The sequence below is a fragment of the Lasiosphaeria miniovina genome (assembly GCF_030549165.1).
Source record: "Lasiosphaeria miniovina strain SMH2392-1A chromosome Unknown B0T26scaffold_3, whole genome shotgun sequence".
NCBI lineage: Eukaryota > Fungi > Ascomycota > Sordariomycetes > Sordariales > Lasiosphaeriaceae > Lasiosphaeria > Lasiosphaeria miniovina.
In genome coordinates, this window is record NW_026848222.1 from 2,019,112 (window position 1) to 2,038,688 (window position 19,577).

Sequence of the window (19,577 nt, forward strand, 5' to 3'; positions counted from 1 at the left end):
GAATGGCTCTTTCTTTCTTCCTTTGGTCTTTGTTCTGGGCTCTAGGATATACCAATTTGCTACACTTTCTTGTTCTTGCTGTCGACGTTTGATGTCTTTTAATTTCCCGGCGCATTTCTTCTTCATCTCAAGACATTACATACATGTACGTTCGCGAAATATTGTGTTTACGACTTTACGGATATACCAGGGAATCGGGGTTTCAGCTATTTTATTTCCATGTCTCTCAAATTGCTGCTTCTTTAGATGGAAAACTGTGGAAAAACTTAGTTGAGGACTTTTTTTTCTTTTGGTGCGAAAGGAAATAAGACTGACTGGCAAAACGGATTAGGAGGTGATGATTGCAAAATTATCCGGAATGAAAAAGAATACCTACGCAGCACGAAGAGAGAAGTTCTACTACCTCCATATTATGATACCACAAAGTTTGATACCATAAAGTTTTACCCTATATCAGTTTGCTGCTGCTGCCTCTGTTTGTTACTGTACTTGTTCTGCGTTTCCCACGTCTACTAGACTTGCAGTGGTAGAACATATTTTTCTGTTATTGCCATATTATTCCTTTTTTTCTCTTGTATGTACATACATACCTACATAGCACATGCCAAAGGATGCAGCAGTCAATTGAACTACATACACAGCAGCAAAGCAACGTTCCCACGATGCATTCATATTCACATATATGAATATTAACAAAGATGGGGAAAATATAGGTATCTTAACGCGTCACACATATCGTATTCGGTGTTTCCGAGTTCTCCAAGTAGTAAATAAATGAAATAAAACCACTTTCCGCTCGGCCCCTGCAATTGGAAAAGTTCGCGAAGCCTTCTAGACTGCCTGAACCTGGCGCTGACGACGACTTTTTTTTCTTTCCACTCCCCCCTCCCCGTATTTCCCCCATTGGCTTAGCTCGGCACTCTGCGCCTGGCGTGGCAGGTCTTGGTGCTTTACTATACATACGTTATGGAGAAATGTGACAAGTCATTAGCAGCATGCCTACTATTCATTTCTCAGAAAATAAAAAAGGAGGAGGGAGCAAGGAGACGAGGGCCGGTCCGCCAGAGCGGAAAGGCTGGTGTCATGCACCGATTACAGCCGAGCGGGCGGTGGGGAAGTTTGCCTCGTGATGTATGCTTCAATGGATTGTTGGAGGCATTCTCGTGTTAGCTGCCTTCCTACCTTACCTACGTCGCTACCTTGGGTGCCATGCCTCTTTTGTCTTGATCTAGGTAATTGAGAAATGCGAGCCATATTGGTGACGCTAACTACGACAAGAAAACTGGGCTAGGAAAAGAAGTGGAAAGGAGGAGGAGGAAAAAAAAAAGTCTTCGGTAGTATCGCGCCAAAAGCTCAGGCGAGGACTCGGAGTCGCCGCCGTCAAAGCACAGCCAGGGATCATCATGACGATGACCAGCAGGGCGGGCAGGGCAGTGCGGCACTACCGTAGACTAGCCGGATCGACAAAAGTGCAACCAGCGCCTGTCAACCATCCCATACCGGAAAGGAAAGGCGGGAGTGCCGTGGTTCTACCGATTGTTTCTCGCGCCCGCCCCGTACCCGTGCGCACCGTATGAGTGTCGCAGTGTATGTACTGACTGCTTCCGCCCAGCTCTCTGGTGTTGGCCAACTACGACTGCGACTTCGACTCTGGGGAAGTTGGAGATGGTGGGGTTCTCGGGACCTTGTGTCGAGTCGCGAGAGAATAAGTAAAACTGTTTCCAAATGCGGAGTGATGAGAGTTCGAATGCCCAAGCCCTATTGGCCGGGTGAATGCGGGGGCAGCTCGCATTCAATCTGGATTGACGGCCCGACGCGCGCTAGGTCCTGGGTACTTGGCTGCCAGGGGCCGTCTGCCGGCGACTGGCATGGCAGGCAAGGTGCCGACAAAGTACCGGCTACCTTGGCGCTGGGGGCCCCTGTCGGCAAATCTGAGATGTGATTTTGGAGGTGCGGGGTATGCACCCCAGGAAAAAGATGAAATGGCAGGGTGCGGAGATGCGGGGAGAACATCCATCCCATCGCCTCCACACTGTAGCACACCTGCCTGTTCAGGACGGCATGACGAGATGGCTAATAGACAAAAGGGATGGGAGCATCGGCTTCGTCATATTACCGGAATGCCATCTCGAAATACCCCAGAGACATGCAAGCGCGCCTGGGGGTTTTGAGGGTGCTGGTGCGCATCTCTGCTGTGGAGTGTACGCATCGCATCGAATCGACGGCGGTAGATGAAGGCGATGCGGGGAAAACAGACCCATGCTCCTTTTGTCTTTTTTTCGGTCCTTTTTGGAAGGCGTAGAAGCCTTCGACCTGACCTGACCTGACCTGACGCTCTAGGAATGGGTGCCGTGTCTGCAGCAGCGCAAGGTAGCACACACACGCCGTCCCGTCGGCATCCTCTGCACCACAGCCGGCTCGATGCGGGACTTGGTGTCCAAATCCAGAATGGACAGATGCAAGGTGACTGCTCGCCCGGTCTCGCAACTGCACGCCCGGATGTTTCATCACATCGGTGTGCTTTAGCGCCCGTCAGTCAAGACGCCGTCTCTGCACTGGTCGCTGTCCGTCTCCGGTGGCTAGGCGGCTCACCTGCGCCCGAAAGTCGTGCTACTCCGATGTCTCCGGGCCTTGGCGGTGGGCTAGCTGCCTGAGCTCAGCGTCGGCAAGTGGGCAGACATAACACGCCGTGATATGAGGCCCGCGACCGCCGTCCCCCCTCCCTCTCCTCCTCCCGCATGCTAACCCCGGACCCGGCATTGAAACCAACAAGCCTTGCTGGGGCTCGCAACCAGCACATGTCGACTGCTGGTTTTGAAGGGCTCCCCCAGAAACAAGCATATTATCGCACACCTCTCCCCATGGCCGGCTCTTGGACGGCAACCGTATTTGACCAATCTATGGCGCCGGGCTTGGCTCTCGCGGCCATGTACTGCTTTGTAGTCGAACTCTAGCCATTGTACCCTCTGTTCGAGGCCTGCGATTGGAGGTGGCAAGTGGCTGTGGAAGATATGGTCTAGGCTCCCATCTGTACCACTTTTTTGCCAAGATCGGCGGCCCAGGATTGAGCGCTCGTGTTTATCGCGTGTTTTTGTACGTCGTCGGATTGGGAGATGGTGGCCGATCGAGGTAATGAAGGGGCAAATCTGAAGAGCTAACCTCTCTCGTGATGATGAATTGACAAGTATGGGGAGATCATTGGCTACCGCACTTCTGACGGGCTTGATTAAGGTAAGGAAGAATGCCGGTTCTTCATTCTGGTCACCACTTTTCCGGCCCACTTCGATAACTCGGACGAGTAGCTCTCAAGACAGCCTGGTGTGTAACTCAAGCTCGCCCGTAGGCAAAGAAGGCGGGTACATCAACTCTAAACTGGCCCAGATTCTCTCGCTCTTTCCCTCTAGAAACAAATCAGGTGAGAGACAACTCGCTCCTTCTTGGATGCTTGAATACTCTAACATTGAAACACCTAGACCTGTACGTTCTAGACTGTCCCGCAGATGCGGTTGCCTTTTGACCAGACTCGGGCCTCGTCCCGCTCTTACCAAACACCGAAGCTGGCCGCGGCTTGGACGTCTTGTCGCTACCCATGAATCCAAACCAACCATAACAGCCCGACATGGGACACGGCGTACAAACAACGCCGGGAGCGGAAGCAAGCGGAAGGCACAATGAACGACTAAGACTCTCGTCGTCAGAGCACACATCGCCCCCGCGTCCCAGCCACGCGGCAGCTGCATTTTTGTTTTTTTTGGTGTGGGCGACAAGTATTCCGATAGGCTACCAAGCAGAGCCTGAAACATGTTTCAGGTTTCGCGCCTTTGCAGCCATCCAGCTCGGTCCCCGCTGCCGAAAGGCTGTCTCCTGTCGCACTCAACTTGCATCCAGCTGGGAAGGGAGCGCACAGACGAGATACGCAGAGTAGGACAAACCGAAGCTTATTTTCTGTGCTTTCCTCACGTCCAGGTATAACCTTGTTTCCACTACCACGACGAAAAGAAACTCGACATGTGTTAAGTCCGTGCCACGCGGCTGGCCAGCCAGCGACCAACACTCGGCGTCATGCGGTTTGTCCTTTTCTGGACGCCTTCCGGCCTAGCTCTAGTTGCCCGCTCACTGTTCCATGTCGCCGGCGCTGATATTCTTCATTTTCTTCCTACCTAGGCAGCTTCCGCATCGCGTCTTTTTTTTCTCTTCTTGCTTGCTCCCTGTTCCCCATTTATAACTCTTGGCAAGACCACGCAGACGGGATCACCTGAAACTCCCAGAGGCGGCCCATGTTAGTTAGTTAGTTGACCTGTTGCCTGCCGTGGGTGCTGGCTCTGCACGAAAAGCGAGAGAGGCTGGGGGAAGACGAAACGGAACAACACACGAGAATGGTTCACTCATCACCGTTTTCTTCAAGTTTCTGGGACTGCGCCTCTCTGTTGAAGGATAACAATGTCATGTCCACCCTGAAACAAGAGCCTGGCGCGAGTCTCAGGATCTCCTTGCCTTTGGTGGCGGATGTTGCGCAACGAAGTGCTCCGAGGGCCTCTTCTGTTGCCTCCCCCGAGCTTCTTGTTGAACGTGACGTGCCAGTGTCGCCTACAAGAGATGAAAGCGCCTACAAGAGATGAAAGTGGCAGCTGTAATGTACTGGGGGGGGATTACGACAGTTCAGTACCTCTCTTTCTGGCCGAGGAGGTAATATAGAGCCTCGCGGAATCCTGCCTAAGGTTCACTCGAGGCCACTGGTATACCATCTGTTTATTGTGTCGTAGTGAAAAAGAAGACAACGTCCCTGAAACCCTTATTAAGATGCGGGTGGAGGGCAGAATGCAGTCTTCTTCACGTCCATTCTGGTGTTTATATGGTGGTGGGTATAAGACGCTTCACTCCGGTGATAGATCTAACCGTGGAAGTCGCTCCTCGAGTAGACAAGAGAAGACATAGCAGCCAACGTGCAATTCTCTGCAATTTGTTGTTGTCTAGGTACTGGAGGAATCTTGTAACAGGAACAGCGATATTCAACAAGTAGACTCCAATGGAGCCATACTCAGGTCTAACTTCTCAAATATACACACTGTGGTAGGTGGCTTATGGTCACCGACAATGCCGATAACACAAAGGTCTTTTTTAGCCAGTAGGCAGAGCCTATAATTACCGGTGTACCTAGTCCCGACGGTAACCTTGGACGTTACCTTCCCGAGTGTACCTATGGCGCTGTTCTCGTCATAATTAGAAATGAGTAAATAAGCTTCAGGTTGATATAGAAAAAGGCCCTACAGAGATTGGGAAGATGGACGAGGATGAGTCAGGCTAGTTGCTCCGTGTAATGCTCGACGAAGTCGACTTCGCTCTCAAGGAATTGTCAATACCTTCTTCTCGACTAGAGTATCTGCCGCCAGCCTTGGTCCAGGCAACAACAACATTCATCCAAGAGAATACTATAACAGTCGGCGATCATCTTCAGCTTATAAACCAAAGCGACCAAAATCTCCTGAATCTGCTAAGCGAGGAGTTTGAGACAGTCGGCAGAGACTCTGGGGCGTCGAGGGACCGGGAAGGTAGGGTGGTTGGGGCCAGGGCTACGCGTGATCCCGCTATCATACATAATGTCGCGACGTCGCGTGAGTACGGCGGGAAAAAGGTGGCGCATGAGGAAGATAGCGTGGGCAGGTGTTCCCTTCTCGTCTGGCATCGAAGGTAGTTTTTCCACCTGAAGGCCCTCGCAGCTCGAGCACCTTGATCTCGATTGGCTCAGCCTCTGGATACCAACCCTGCGTATCGTATGCCGTCACAAAGTTGGCCATACTCCCGGTCGTATCAGGATGCTTAGCCCCGAGCACCTGCCACCGCAATAATGCACATAGAGAAAACAGAGGACAAGGGTCGACGGCTACAGCCGTCGACGCCGCCCAGACAACGCCGCCGTTGCAGCGAATTTTGAGCCTAGGCAGAGGCCAATGTAGCGCGGTGCCGTTGCGCCACCTTATCGCCGAGGAGCCACGGCAGATCCTTGACGAGATTGAACAACGCCCAAAGGCCCAACAGCCCGAACGCGCACATGGGTCCCAAGATGGCAAAGACGGTGAAGCCGTACGACGCCTGCTGGAAGTCAGCGTTTCCCTGGAGCCGTTCCGTTGCGAGGCCGACCTGCATCGCCGTCAGCACCAAGGCGATAAAGACGGCAGCTGTGGCCATCCAGGTAAGGTTATCGCGGAAGAGACTGCCGTAATTGCGCCGGCCGCGGAGGTACGGGTTGAAAAGTGGGAGGCGGGTGAAGCGGTTGATCGTGTTGACGCGGGAGAGGCGGAGCTCGGCACGATGGAAGCGCTGGTGGACTTGGCCTGGGTCGTGCGCTTCTAGGAGCTCCCTGGCCAGCTTCTTCCAGTGCGCCCACTTGATCGTTACGTCGTCTGCCCTGCGAGGTAAGAGGCGGCTGTCGTTGGCCACGAAGAAGTCGCTCTCTGACGAAATGAGACAGGCGTACGTGTAGAGAAAGCCGAGGGCGACTTTCCGCGGGTTTCCCTGGCACGCATCCGCTGGAGGGTCGGGGCACGTGCAGGCATCCGGGCACCGTAAGTTGCTCCGCCAAAAGGTCGGATCGAGAAGAAAGCGCGGGACGGGCTTGAGAAAGAGCCTTCCGCCGTTGTCCCAGAGGAGGTGCAGATCCATCCGGTCGGCGATCACGCTCTTCCGTCCCATGGCGACATGGGAGTGCAGCGGTGTGGCGGGGTGCTTCGCGCCAGCAAACCATAGATGCTCCAGCATGTCAGCCAGCCCCCCGACGGACAGTTCCTGCTGTAAGAAAGCCGGTATGTTGTCCGCCGGGTTAGCGACAACGCGCTTTCTGAAGGCCTCGACGTAATGATAGGAAGCCGGCAGGGCATCTGTGGTGCCGTTTCCCTCGTCATTCTCCGTTCCAAGTACTTCGGTTTCGAACTGCGTTTATCGTTGTTAGAGGATATGGACACTTAGACGCTGATAGGACTACCATATACCGGCTAGAGTCGGTGATTTAATAGAGCCATGGAGGAAGTGGGCGGGAACGGCAGGAGCTGGAGGAAAGACGAAGGCCGCTCTGCGTACGCGGTTAGTTGAACCCGTCAGCCAAACTCGGGAGATAGATCAATCCTGATCGCACCCTCCTCCGTTTCAACTTCTCTGCCGCTTGTCTATACACAGCTGTGAGCGTCTAGGGATATGAATCCTCGTTCGTGTGCTCTATACGACCCCTTGGCTATCTACAGTTTGGTTGGGCGTTATAAACACTTGCCTAGAGCGCGCCGTGTCTTCTTGCGAAAGGCATTATTGGTCGCGGCTGGCGTTTGTTGCCTGGCCCCGAGGATTGGATGTGGACGCTCTGTGGCGTTTTGGGCCTGGGAGCGAGCATAAATCGCCCGACTTCTCCTCATACCGCGTTTCGCCGTCGTCCACCAAAGCTCAACCTCCTCCACCTGCCACACCAAGGACACGGAGCGGCAGGGCCTCGCACTGTTCACCGAAGCGCAGCATCCGCGACCCAACAACTCGTACGGATCTCGGTCTCGCCATACAAGCTCTTATGCCGGTAGTCGAGCCATGATTTCCGTCAACCTCAGCCAGCGCATCTCTTTGGCCGGATGGGCAGCCGCCCTTTGTCTCCCCGTCGGTGTGGTTGCCATTTGGCTTTGGGTCTATCCCGCATCCACTCGTCTAAACCCCGCACCGCTGTCTCCGGCGGGGCCCACGATCCTAAACAATCCACGCAAAAAGGCGACTGCCTCCGTCCAGACAACCCCGACAAGAATAAGACACACATCCTCGAACACGCCCTGAAGCCCGAAGAAGGTCTTACTCAAGAGGAAGCTCTTCGTGGAGCTAATTCCCACCCTGAGCACGGCCAACGCCGAAAAGATCAGACAGAACCCGACGATCCGACACAATTCCACCTAAAAAGCAAGGGTGTCAATCTCCGCCAAGTCTACCCTTCTCCCGAGAACAAAACCGCAACAGACGTTGACATTATCGCCATCCATGGCCTCGACACGCAGTCGCCCGATACTTGGACATGGGATCCGAAAGGGGCCTGCGTTAACTGGCTGGAAGACCCGCACATGCTGCCCGAGCGGTTTCCGACCGCGCGCATTTTCACCTGCGACTGGCCGGCTGACCTCTTCGAGCAGCCAGGTTTCGTCCAAAAGATGATCGACGAGTTCGCTCGGCTGCTGCTCGCCGGCATCAAAGGCCGCCCTCCAGTGGCGGACGACCAACCCGGACGCGACCGGCCAATTGTCTTCATCGCGTCGTGCCTCGGTGGCATCATCTTGGCGAAGACGCTTGTGATAGCTAGCTACGAGTATGAATCCGTAAAACGAGCGACACGCGGCATCGTCTTTCTCGCCACGTCCTTCGGGGGTACATCATTCCAACGCGTGGCTACGTGGGCTGAGCCAGGTCTGAGGCTCTGGGCTTCGATCCGGGACAAGAAGGTCTCTAACCTGCTTGAGCTTGCGAAACCTACTTTCGATCTCAGACAACTCGTCCGCAGCTTCACTGCTTTCTGCCTAGAAAACGACCTTAAAGGCCATGTGGTCACCTTTTACGAGACTGGCAAGTCAAGTCTCCCGCGCAAAATAGCTCCTTGGCTCCATGCCTCTTTATCTTAAGAAGAACCTGTATAGATACTTTCCATCATGCTTAAAACCGTATTCAGTGGAAGCTAACGCTCCACAGCTGGTTGATATTGATTCCGCGACCCTGCAAATTGTCCCACATCCACTACCCCTTGATCGGCCCCACGTAACCATGAACAAGTTTAGTGGCCCCGACGATCCAGGATACGTTCTTGTCGCCGGGAGAGTTAGCATTCTTCTTTGCGACATTCGCAACGGCCGGCCTATTGAGAGAGCAGACCTCTGCATCTGAAATAACTGCTATTCCTTGACAGAGCTCAGGATCGAACGACTCTCGGGCGTCCTGCTTCCGATGGATCGGTGCTACATTAACCTTGCCATTGTGGAGCAGCAACCTGGCGACAAGACCAGCCCATCAGACGACGAGGGTAGAGCGCAAAAGGATTCTCCATTTTCGCTCCTCGCCCGACTGAATATTATGGCACCGGACAAGACGATCAATGTGACACTGCCGACTCTATTTAAACCCCGGAAGTCACGCGGCGGCCAGGAGAAACAACCAAGTCGCATCCTGATTCCTGGACGGGCAGGAGTGGGTAAGACTACTCTATGTAAGAAGATTGTCTATGATTTCACATATAGAAAACTGAGGCAGGACTTGTTCGATCGCGTACTTTGGGTACCGTTACGGAATCTGAAGCGTAAAGAAAGACTCCAGTCCAGTGGATATAACTTTGGCCATCTATTCCATCACGAGTATTTCTCTCAACTCCCAGAAGGCGACGGCCTCGCCAGGGCATTGTGGGATGCCTTAGAGGACACTAAGAGTGATAGAACTTTGTTTGTCCTCGACGGCCTAGACGAAGTGTCACAGGACTTGGACGACACTATGCGCAAGTTCCTCAAGAAGCTCTTGAATCAGCCTGATGTCATCATCACGTCTCGGCCACACGCAATACTTACTTCTGGTCTCGATCCTATCCAACTGGAGTTAGAGACCATCGGATTCTATCCCGATCAAGTGAGTGCCTATGTGGAAAAGGCCTTCACTGATTCAGAAACGGGCGAAACGGATTCGAAAAAGCCCGGCGAGGTTCAGTCGTACCTCCAAAAGCACCAACTAGTCCAGGGACTTGTGCGGATCCCGGTTCAACTTGATGCGCTCTGTTCCACCTGGAGCAGCCTCAGCGATAAGGTTATCCCGCAGACCATGACAGCCATCTACAGAGCCATCGAGCAAAGCTTATGGAGGAAGGATATCGTCCGATTGGGGAAGCAGCAACCAAACCGACCGCAAGTGGTGACACATGACCATGTCCAGGAACTTCTTCCATCAGAGGTCGAGAACTTCATTGAGGCCGAGCTCTCTCTTCTTGAGGGCTTAGCCTTTACGGGTCTGCATAATAATGTGATCAACTTTCGGCCAGAGCACCGGGATACAATATCGAGGCAGTTTAAATCTACTGGAGCTCGAGTCCCGCTAGACACCACCTGCACGCGCCTCTCGTTTCTACGGATGTCAGAGCTCTCATCGAACAGCCGCAACCGCAATTACCACTTTTTGCATCTGACGTTCCAGGAGTACTTTGCGGCGCGGTATTTTGTACGGCAGTGGAAAGCCGAACAACCCCTTAACTGCCTACAATTCAGCAATAGAGATTGCAGCAGCAAAGTCGAGCCTGCCACTTTCCTTCAGAAGCATAAATACGATCCTCGATACGATATCTTCTGGCGCTTTGTCGCCGGCTTGCTTGATGCTGACGGGGGGGCACCCGGCTTCTTCCAGACGATTGAGAGGGAGCCACGCGACCTCCTAGGTCCTACGCATCAGCGCCTGGTTATGCATTGCCTGAGCGAAGTCGAGCGGAAAGAGTCGGAACTTCGAGCGAAGCTAGAAACCGAACTGGAACAGTGGCTACTGTTCGAGTGCGACTTCACGAAAAGTTCCGAGTTAGCCCGCGAAATAGAGTGTCTAGAGCAGGTTATGATTAATATATTAAAGCAAGCATCTGAGGACTTGAACAGAATCTTCTGAGATCGATATTTAGACGAACAGCAATACCATCCAGTATCATAAATATTGTATCTTCCTGGCTAAACGATGATACTTCTAAACACCTATATAATAGCATCTTATATATCATAGGACATCAACGTCGAGGCTTACCGGATACGGTCCTACAAGGCATCGTAGCACGGCTCGAAGATAACGACTCAGACGTCCGACGGGCAGCTATCAAGGCGCTTCAAGGCCAAGCCGGCCTCGCAGAAGAGGTGCTACAACACATCGTAGCACAGCTCGAGGATACCGACTTTTACGTCCGACGGGCAGCTATCGAGCGCTTCAAGGCCAGGCTGGCCTTACCGAGGAGGTGCTACAAGATATCGCAGCACGGCTCGAGGATGACGACTTTTACGTCCGACGGGTAGCTATTGAGGCGCTTCAAGGCCAGGCCGGCCTTACCGAGGAGGTGCTACAAGGCATCGTAGCACGGCTCGAATATAAAGACTCGGGCGTCCGATGGGCAGCTATTAAGGCGCTTCAAGGCCAGGCTGGCCTTACCGAGGAGATACTGCAACGCATCGCAGCACGGCTCGAAGATAACGGCTGGAGCGTCCGACGGGCAGCTATCGAGGCGCTTCAAGGCCAGGCCGGCCTCGCCGAGGAGGTGCTACAACGCATCGCGGCACGGCTCGAGGATGATGACTTTTACGTCCAACGGGTAGCCATCGAGGCGTTTATGAATCAAGAAGCGCTATCGTTAGACGTCCTCGGACCATATATCAAACCCTTATATAAGGCTTTCCTACACAGAAGCTTCAAGGAACATATATACTGGTACACTTCGGATAGTGAATTTATAGGGGTTGGTTTTGAATATATTTCTTTAAGTAGCAGATAACATAGCTGGAAGGAAGCATTAGTAAAGCTACTATTGGAGACGGGCGCCGCCACCGTAGTGAAGGATGGAGACCGACGACCGCCGCTACATTTGGCTGCTGGGAACTGGGAGGAAGTGGTGGTGAAGCTATCACAGCAAAAGCTATAAAAGAGCACATTCGTTTCTGCGTTCAATTTCCGTACTATTCTCCATCCTCTCCTCCTCTCCTCCTCTCCTGTATTTCCTAATTGCAGCGTATCACCAGAAGGGCCCGAGAGAATTTATAAATATATATTACAAACCACTCGACTGTTAGGGTCGTCTGTCTGTCAGGGAGCACGGGCTCCACAGAGTGCTGGGGGTTGGTAATTATGAAGATAGAACAAAGGGCAAGCTCCTATCGCACGAGTAATACAGTCAAATCAGAATGCCACTCAAGATGTATGAGTGCAGCGAATGTGTATTGCTTTGCTTGAAGAACCAAGCAAGAACTATCTAAGACCGTGGATACGGTCATCGTATTTATTTAATTATGGCGGGCCAGTAAGAGCACAGCTCTTACTTGCCCGGCAGGAAGGAGCTGCCTGGCGCCGGGCACTGCTAGCGTGCCGGGCCATTTGCCTGGTGCCAAGACCCTTCTTGGCACCGGGCCACCTCTGATTGGCCGTCCTCCCGTTTGCCTGGTGCCAAGAGCCCTCTTGGCACCGGGCACCGTCTGATTGGCTCTCGACGAGCGGGGCCCCCAGTCTTGCCTGAGGCGCCTGCCTCCTGCAGCTGGTCCAGTACGAACCAGGTTCGTCACAATATATACTTGCCTATAAATTCTAGCATCCTCTAGATCTTTATCCTGACGAATCAATGACTTAATTAGTCCCACTTTTATATTAAATGTAAAGTATAGCATTTCCGCCGATGCCGTCATCGTCAATCATTATTATTAGGGAAAGTATCACTACTTAACATCCTCCAATACAGAGTGTACTTGCTCCTTGCGATACCTCGTGCGGTTACATCGCCTGGACGCCGTCCTCCGACAGCCAGCCGCCGCTCAACGGCAACTCGCTCAATGTTCCCGCCCTCGGGCTCGGACCGCTCTATGACGAAGAGTCGGGAGAGTCGCCAAGCCCATTGACCTTGTACGTGGCTGCCTTCCCCAACATGTGTACGAGCCCGGAAACTGCTAGGACAATCACTCCGACCCTAGCCAAAGGGTTTCCAACACATCACTAAATCTAGTGGCTGACGCTACTATTTGTATGGAAAGAGCACCAACTGGCCAGGCCACTGCCCGTTGGCTGGCACAAGCCACTAAGCCGCACTACGGCGCCACAACCCCACAAACTTTCACAAGCACACGCAGGACTGAGCCCCTGAGCATGTATATAAACAATGGCCCTCGCCCCCTTCCTTTGCGAGGGCCAGGTTGAAGTCTTACCCCAATACTAGTCATTGCTCGCACTTCTTGTTACCTTCATTGTGACCACCTTGATCCGGCGTACCTGCCTTCTCTCACATGTTGCACACTGCATTATCGCCAACGCGTCCTACTCAGCCAACTTCTCCTTCGAGAACGGTGTGCAGGTGTTTGCGTCGAGAGGGGGCGGGTCTACAATAGCTTGTCCTTCCTATCGGGCGCGGCTGGCGTCGGGTTTCTCAACCTGACCACGCCGGACGGGGCAATCATCGCCGGCTTCAACAAGACAATGGTAGAAGTCTTTGCCTACCAGGCGGTCATGAACACCTTCAACTCGTTCCTGCTCGGCGATATCTACGATTCTAGGTTTCGGGGGTACCGTCAACTCCACCGTGGGCATGACGGCGCTGCTAGGCACGAAAGTATGTTTCCCCGAGCCTCTAGTGACTTACAGCGATCTTACCTATGCCATCTCAATGCAGGAACTAAGTTTCTTGAACTATTTCAACGATACGGCACCCTTTCGTGCTGGAGTGAGCTCTCTCCACCACCTTGGCACCGCTGCCCCAACACAGCCTAACCGCGGAGCAGCCCTAACTATTCGTCCCCCTACGCTCCGCCGAGGATAGTCAAGACGCGGTACGCAGCGTTAAAAGTTGAAATTTCTCGTCTTAAATACTTAATTCCTTCAGCAGAAGGGGACTCTATAGAAGGCCCCTCGCAAGACGTCCATACTCCACGCCCTACTCTACCCCGAGCCGACACACCGGAACATCGCGACGCACTAGAAGACATCCACGCTTAGGTCTTGGCGAGAAGTCAGCCAAATTGTGGGTTTCAAAACGAGCTCGTCCGGTTCCCGAAATAGCTACAGTTAGCCCGGTACTTCGCGGTCTCCTATATTGAAGACTTTACTGAGAACGGCATTCTCCAAGCCGAGAATATCCGAGAGCTATCGGTATCCAGATCTCGCGACTTCTTTATATCCGCCGTTATAAAGCTTAAAGGCTACCCGCGTTATTTCAATATATTTATCCTTAGTATTAGGTATATCGTCCCGCTTCGTCGATTTCTCTTTACTAATATTAGACAGAAGCAGCAGAGTCTATGCTACCGACTCCAGGGACCGATTATACCCTTAAGCTCCAGGCCCGACCAGAAGCTAGCTCCGAACAGAGGCTACCAAACAGTGCGAAACCTCCCAAGGCATCTTTATACAATCAACACCCTCCAGTCATCCCACGTAATTACACACAAGCCGAACACGTAGAAGATTAGAACGTAGAGGAGGGCTTAGGGCTAAGCAAGGACGAGACTAAAAATCTTACATCTAGCCCGCCCGCAGGCAAGTATACCACTTAGGATCACAGTATTAAACCGGCTTCACCATCACTAGTTCATCCAGCTCCAGCTCCCATCAGCCAACCGACTAGGAAGCGAATGCTTGAGACAGTACCTAAAGAAAGGGGGGCAAAGAGGAGCCGAAGCAACTTAGAAAACTAGAGCACATTGCGAAGCGACACGACTGGGACTACGGATAGCGCTTGTTATATCTTTAATAGGCCCGGTTCCGCTACGACTTAAGCGCATAATAGCGATCATAACTATATTAAGGCAACCACACCCCCCAAGGCGCGCATTGACCAGTTAACACCACAATCGCCAACCGAGGAGCATCAACGAAATGCGATACAATATCCTAAGACCCTGCCGACAGGTAATACTGAACAGACGTATACTTAGGGCCTACCGTCCGGCTTCAATGCCTCCCTCATTACCGGTGCCACTCCTCCCAGGCAGCAGTCTGACGGCAATAGTGTTGCACTAGTGTAATGGAATGCCGGAGTCTTCGTAACGGCTCGTAGTGTGCTCTGCTCTGTCGATGATTTCTTTGAGAGAGCGGTGGCAACCAATCCTGTGGAATTTGAACTCTCCAGGACGAGAACAAACGGCTGGGTCTACATGTCGACACAACTAACTGGAGCCTTGATCGTGATCCGTAAGGAAGTTTTATTTCAAGACGAGCATTCTCCTATCCCCGTAAAAGTCTCAAGGTCTAACTTAGAAGCACTCATGTGTTTAGACGCTGCGCGGCTTATGAAAACATACTTTGAGACAGAATATGTCGGGTTAATATTGGTTGGCGAACAAGAGACTTCATTTCTCAACTATCTCTTAGCCATAATATCGACGTTCCGGATCCCCATCGGTGATAAACTGATGCTTATCCCGACATAAATAAATCTTACCGTCCGCAAGACTTCGGCTGTATTCATCATCCATTCCTTCCCTGTAAAATCACATATTACTACTTGAGCATCCTCGTCTCTGCTACTAAACCTCTGAACTATCGATTCCGCGGCCCTGCCGGTCTGTGTGCTATTAGTTTAGTCCCTTAATAATTACACGAATCCTTACCCATTCGGCGATTTTCTTTTTAATATCGTCCTCTGTCCAACCCATTACATCAACTATTTCTGACATCTTGGAGACTCCCGGGGGAAGGCTTGTAGTTCGAATTGGGTTTTTGATGGCAGTCTGGAGATGTTGTAGCCCCAACGTGTTTCGTAAGTAGGGTGGAGGGGGGGTTGCGTCATTAAAGTAGTCGCTGCCGTTCACTATGAGTTAGTTAGGGCGGCTGCCTACTGTTAGAAGCTGACAGAAACCCTCTGGATTGTGTCGATATTAATGCCAGTTAAAAATGTGGAGGGATAGACGAACAGGGGAGGGGACTTGGGCGAGGTGGTGAGGGGGGCTTGAGGAAGCGATAGCAACGCAACTTTCGAAGACAGCCGGGAATGAGGGAACGAGACTGGGTAAATTAGAACAAGTAGCCAGCCAAAAGCCTCTAATAGCCTCCAATACGCCCTTGATAAATCGGCACTCAACATATCTCTGCTAAGTCGCGATAATTCTTGCCGCCATCAGCACTCACGTCTATCTGGATGGCCTCGTCGTCTTCCTCCTCTTCCTCTGTGCCTCAGTTAAAGTAGGGGAGCAGGAAGTTTCAGTCAAGTGCGTTGCGGAGATTGGCTGCTGGCAACCTCGGCAATTGGCGCTGGACGGGGTTCCTTGTGATCCATCCTCTCAGCGGGGTCGGTTCTCGGAAGCGGAATAGTTGTTTGCGGCGGTTGGCAGATCGTTGGATCAGTAATACTGAATTTCGAAGATTCTTAGGAAGGTAGTTCGAGGCGTAGAGCATAGGCCACAAGAAGATTGCTTGCGTTTGGGTGTTAGACAGATATATAACTTTGCATTGCCCTCGGCACGGATGGCCACTGCTGCTTAAACCGGCAAATATCTTGACGCCTAGCTGTTGAACAACCTCAGACTAGAACGCTCGCTCACAAATCCTTGACCTCCTGTACCTTTGCCGTTGTCAATTCCAAATCGTCTTCCTCGATATCGCCAGACTCTGCAATGGCTTTCGCTGCTACAATAACCAAGTAGCCACTCACAATCTTGTTAGACGTGAACGGTTGGATGCCACAACTGCCTTCAAGGCCATCCATAGAGATGAAGGTGCTGATCAAAAGTCCTTAAATACTTAGAAGAGTCGCAAGTAATGGAGGGAGCATAACTGTCTGGGTGAAGAGCTGGGCGACTGAGTGAGCAAAGCAACAGGTAAATGCGAGTAGAGAAACACAATATTTGAGCTCGAAGTCTTTGTTTCAAATTATCCCCTACGCGCTAGAAACCTCTAATACGAAGAAGGAAGCGTCTTTTTAGATAATATACGGTAGTGGTTCTCTCTCTTATTTCCATCAGGTGGATAAATGCTAAACTGAATGCCCTTCTCGTCATCCCAGTATAATTTATGAGTCCAACTGCTTAATATACGGCCATCAGTTGGTAAATGGCACTTATATATATAACAAATATTCACAGGTTCACTCCCAATTGGGCAACTAAAATGGTCCAATAAGTTAACGACGTATGGTACTTGGGGTTGGCACCAAGCCCAAACGTTCAAAATAATATTCAACTCAGGAAAAGTTGCTTCCAACTTTACCTCATCCCATTCATGATCTTTAAAGTACTCGCGAATAACCGCTTTATTACTTGTGTTCCGCATTTTCTCTATCATCAAATCGTGATCTAGGGGGTCGAGGATAATATAATGAGGCTTTTCGAGCTTGCGACCCTCCGAGAGTTCTTTTAACGTCTCCCCAATAAAAGGACAGCGTATAATATGCATTAAGCTTCCTTTAAACAATAATTTTGCAAGTATACAGTGAAAGCAATCATTCTGTGTGTGACTATCCTGGACGTGGGTGACTTGCGAACTGGCGCCGGTAGCCTGGGTGACGACTTGCGAACTGGCGTCGGTAGCTCGGGTGGCGACTTGCGAACTGGCACCGGTAGCTTGGGTGACTTGATAACATAGCGTAGAGCTAGCATAGTAGGGTCTGTTGAATGAAGAGGCACGCACTGGTGATGTCTGCACGCGCTCAGACCGCTACGAACTAGTCACAAAATGTTCTCGACTCAGGCGGCTAGAACTCCGTCAAGTGCTCGCTTTGAGTCAACTTCTCCGCGCACGGCCTCTCAGGGGCAAAGTAAACAAATGTAGGCACAGCCAGAGGGTGGTAATTGTAGTGTCATTGTTGTTGTTGAACTAGCGTAGGGCAATTCCTGAACGACTTTATGTGAACCAACACCTGCATTCAACTTGAGGAAGACTCTGCAATTTCCAGCGCCCAAGCCCATCAAACACATTAAGAGAGATATCTAACACGGCTCCAGAGACGTTGATTGCGTAATTGTCAATAGGAGGGCGATGTGGTAGTGCGGATATGGAGTCATGTTCCGGTTGCGTTGACATCACACAAATGAATATGTTTAATTTTGCAGTCTTATCTTTAGAAGTCTCGTCTGCCTATTTAAGTTGGTTCAAACGAGTAGAGCTCGCACATTCTATTCTGCGGTCTTGTAAGTGGCATCTCTCATATCTGTAAACCGTCGGAGAGGCAGCTGAACTTTGCCAGACAGACTGAAGTGGTTAATCTTGACGCCTTGCGAGACTCATCACGAAGAAATGACTCCGATATCAAGCTATGAAACTATCACATAGACCGAGCACCGTTGAAAAACAGACCCCACGGCTTGCCGCTGAGTCCTAGGTAGGTGTCTACTCCGGGAGAAACTTCCACAGGTAGATCACCAAAGAGAAATGGCTTATGCCCATCGCCATGCACACCACAAGATGAACACAATTAAATATTTACCGCCATAGGGCAAAGAGTCGAATAATTGAACGGCACCGACAGAGTCACTAGGTACCTACTTAGGCACCTGATGTACCGAGTTATCAGTGTATCATCGTTGCTAGCCCCTCTGGCTCTTTTATCTATTCCTTTTGCAGTGGGCTAAAAAGTAGCCTTGGTAATTGCCTGGCTTATCCTTGAGTCAAAATACCAAAAAGGCCCCGAACAGTTAGTGAAAGGAGACTTTTATATGAGCTATTGTGGTCGACTGGCTGCTGTAAGTGCAAGTGTCCACGGTGCTCACAGTGCCCAAGACTGACTGTATGTACTGTACATACATTGACTATAGTGTTGAGCTCGTATTGGCGGACTAAAACACCAACCCGAGAATTCGCTTGCACGGTACGGATACGTCTTTGCTAGAGCGAGAGCTGTGGCGTCCAAGGTTTTAATGATGCCGACGTGAGAGACCATGGGGGGCTGAGGTGGAAAGGATTGGATGGAAGGATTTCCTACGGCCGTTACAACAAGCAGCGGGGACAGTGATAGCAAGGCAACCTAATTGGCACTAGACTCAACGGCTCAGTAATTTTGTGCATGTGCCTACTTTCACGTCCAGCTCGAAATCCCGAAACCTGCATGTCAAGATTAAGTTCCGGAAAGAGCATATGATGCGGCTCGTTTCGAACCTTCTCCCTGCTTACCTTGCGGAAGAGGCGGATGGCGGCTTTTGAAGGAAGAGCTCGAGCCTTCCTCAGTTGCTCCTGCCTTTTTCGGGAGTTGAACCAATGAGAGAGATCTGCTGACAGCTGTGGCTTGGAATTACGTCGGTTGCTCGGGTTGAATCCGATGCGCGCCGCAGTCTCTCGTCAGATTTGATAAGCTTCCGGGTTCTCTCCATGCGGCGCTGGCCAATGGCCCGGGTGGTTTAAGCGAGTGCGAAATGCGACTACATCCGTGCCCTTGGCAGACTAGCCGCAAACGCAGCCTTCCTGACTAACAAGCTCCAATGACAACCTAGCCCTCCTCGGCCAGGCCAACTGACAGCAGCTTTCAAGCTTTTTCCAGCAGCCTAACACGTATCTGCCATGCGCTGGTGTGGTGCTTAGTGTAGAGAGAGTCTCGAGAAAAGTTATAGCTGCCTCCCTATCGCCATGGCTCGCTTCATGTTGCATCGGATTGGGCGACTAAGGTGGCCCAAAGGCCAACGAAACACGAAGTGCATGGCCCCACTGCTAGTAGTTGACCGTCTGTTGGGTGGAGCAACTACTACCTACCCAAATCGCAATTGCCATTGCTGTTTGTCCGTTCCTTCCTGTTCACTCACCAAAAAGGAAAGGGAGAAGAGTGTTGGACCAAGAGACAGAGGCAGGGGCCGGTCCTCGGCCCGGAGCAAGCAGCCACCTCAGGGCAGTTCCTCCGCCCTCGCCTGATACGAGCGCCGGGCACTGCAATTCTTCCGTCTCCGACTCTT

General features: G+C 51.7%; 4 protein-coding genes across 4 annotated transcripts; 3 read left to right on the forward strand and 1 right to left on the reverse strand.

The window, feature by feature from the left end:
* Positions 1-5,169: 5,169 nt before the first annotated feature.
* On the forward strand, positions 5,170-5,813 carry B0T26DRAFT_207848 (uncharacterized protein). Its single transcript, XM_060433782.1, has one exon. The coding sequence runs from the start codon at positions 5,318-5,320 to the stop codon at positions 5,690-5,692; it is 375 nt and encodes a 124-aa protein (XP_060298132.1). The 5' UTR covers positions 5,170-5,317; the 3' UTR covers positions 5,693-5,813.
* B0T26DRAFT_701817 (uncharacterized protein) lies at positions 5,488-6,679 on the reverse strand. The gene has a single exon (XM_060441606.1). It carries the CDS (start codon positions 6,658-6,660, stop codon positions 5,935-5,937), a length of 726 nt encoding a protein of 241 aa, XP_060298133.1. The 5' UTR covers positions 6,661-6,679; the 3' UTR covers positions 5,488-5,934.
* A 588-nt stretch (positions 6,680-7,267) lies between these two features.
* On the forward strand, positions 7,268-11,503 carry B0T26DRAFT_701827 (uncharacterized protein; the record flags this gene model as incomplete). The annotated part of the gene is made up of 16 exons (XM_060441607.1): positions 7,268-7,425; positions 7,469-8,586; positions 8,687-8,826; positions 8,917-9,102; positions 9,136-9,163; positions 9,194-9,222; positions 9,256-9,279; positions 9,319-9,401; positions 9,435-9,465; positions 9,499-9,625; positions 9,659-9,994; positions 10,028-10,211; positions 10,251-10,458; positions 10,492-10,581; positions 10,626-10,972; positions 11,215-11,503. The coding sequence occupies exons 2-16, from the start codon at positions 7,608-7,610 to the stop codon at positions 11,501-11,503; spliced, it is 3,081 nt and encodes a 1,026-aa protein (XP_060298134.1). The 5' UTR covers positions 7,268-7,425; positions 7,469-7,607.
* A 511-nt stretch (positions 11,504-12,014) lies between these two features.
* Positions 12,015-13,701, forward strand: B0T26DRAFT_673934 (uncharacterized protein; the record flags this gene model as incomplete). Its single annotated transcript, XM_060439654.1, has 6 exons — positions 12,015-12,025; positions 12,384-12,405; positions 12,458-12,618; positions 12,747-12,860; positions 13,098-13,318; positions 13,592-13,701. The coding sequence occupies 6 exons, from the start codon at positions 12,015-12,017 to the stop codon at positions 13,699-13,701; spliced, it is 639 nt and encodes a 212-aa protein (XP_060298135.1).
* Positions 13,702-19,577: the final 5,876 nt, after the last annotated feature.

Excerpts from the sequence above, each read along its gene's own strand:
- B0T26DRAFT_207848 (XM_060433782.1), top strand. The coding sequence starts at position 5,318 with ATGCTCGACGAAGTCGACTTCGCTCTCAAGGAATTGTCAATACCTTCT.
- B0T26DRAFT_701817 (XM_060441606.1), bottom strand. The coding sequence starts at position 6,660 with ATGGATCTGCACCTCCTCTGGGACAACGGCGGAAGGCTCTTTCTCAAG.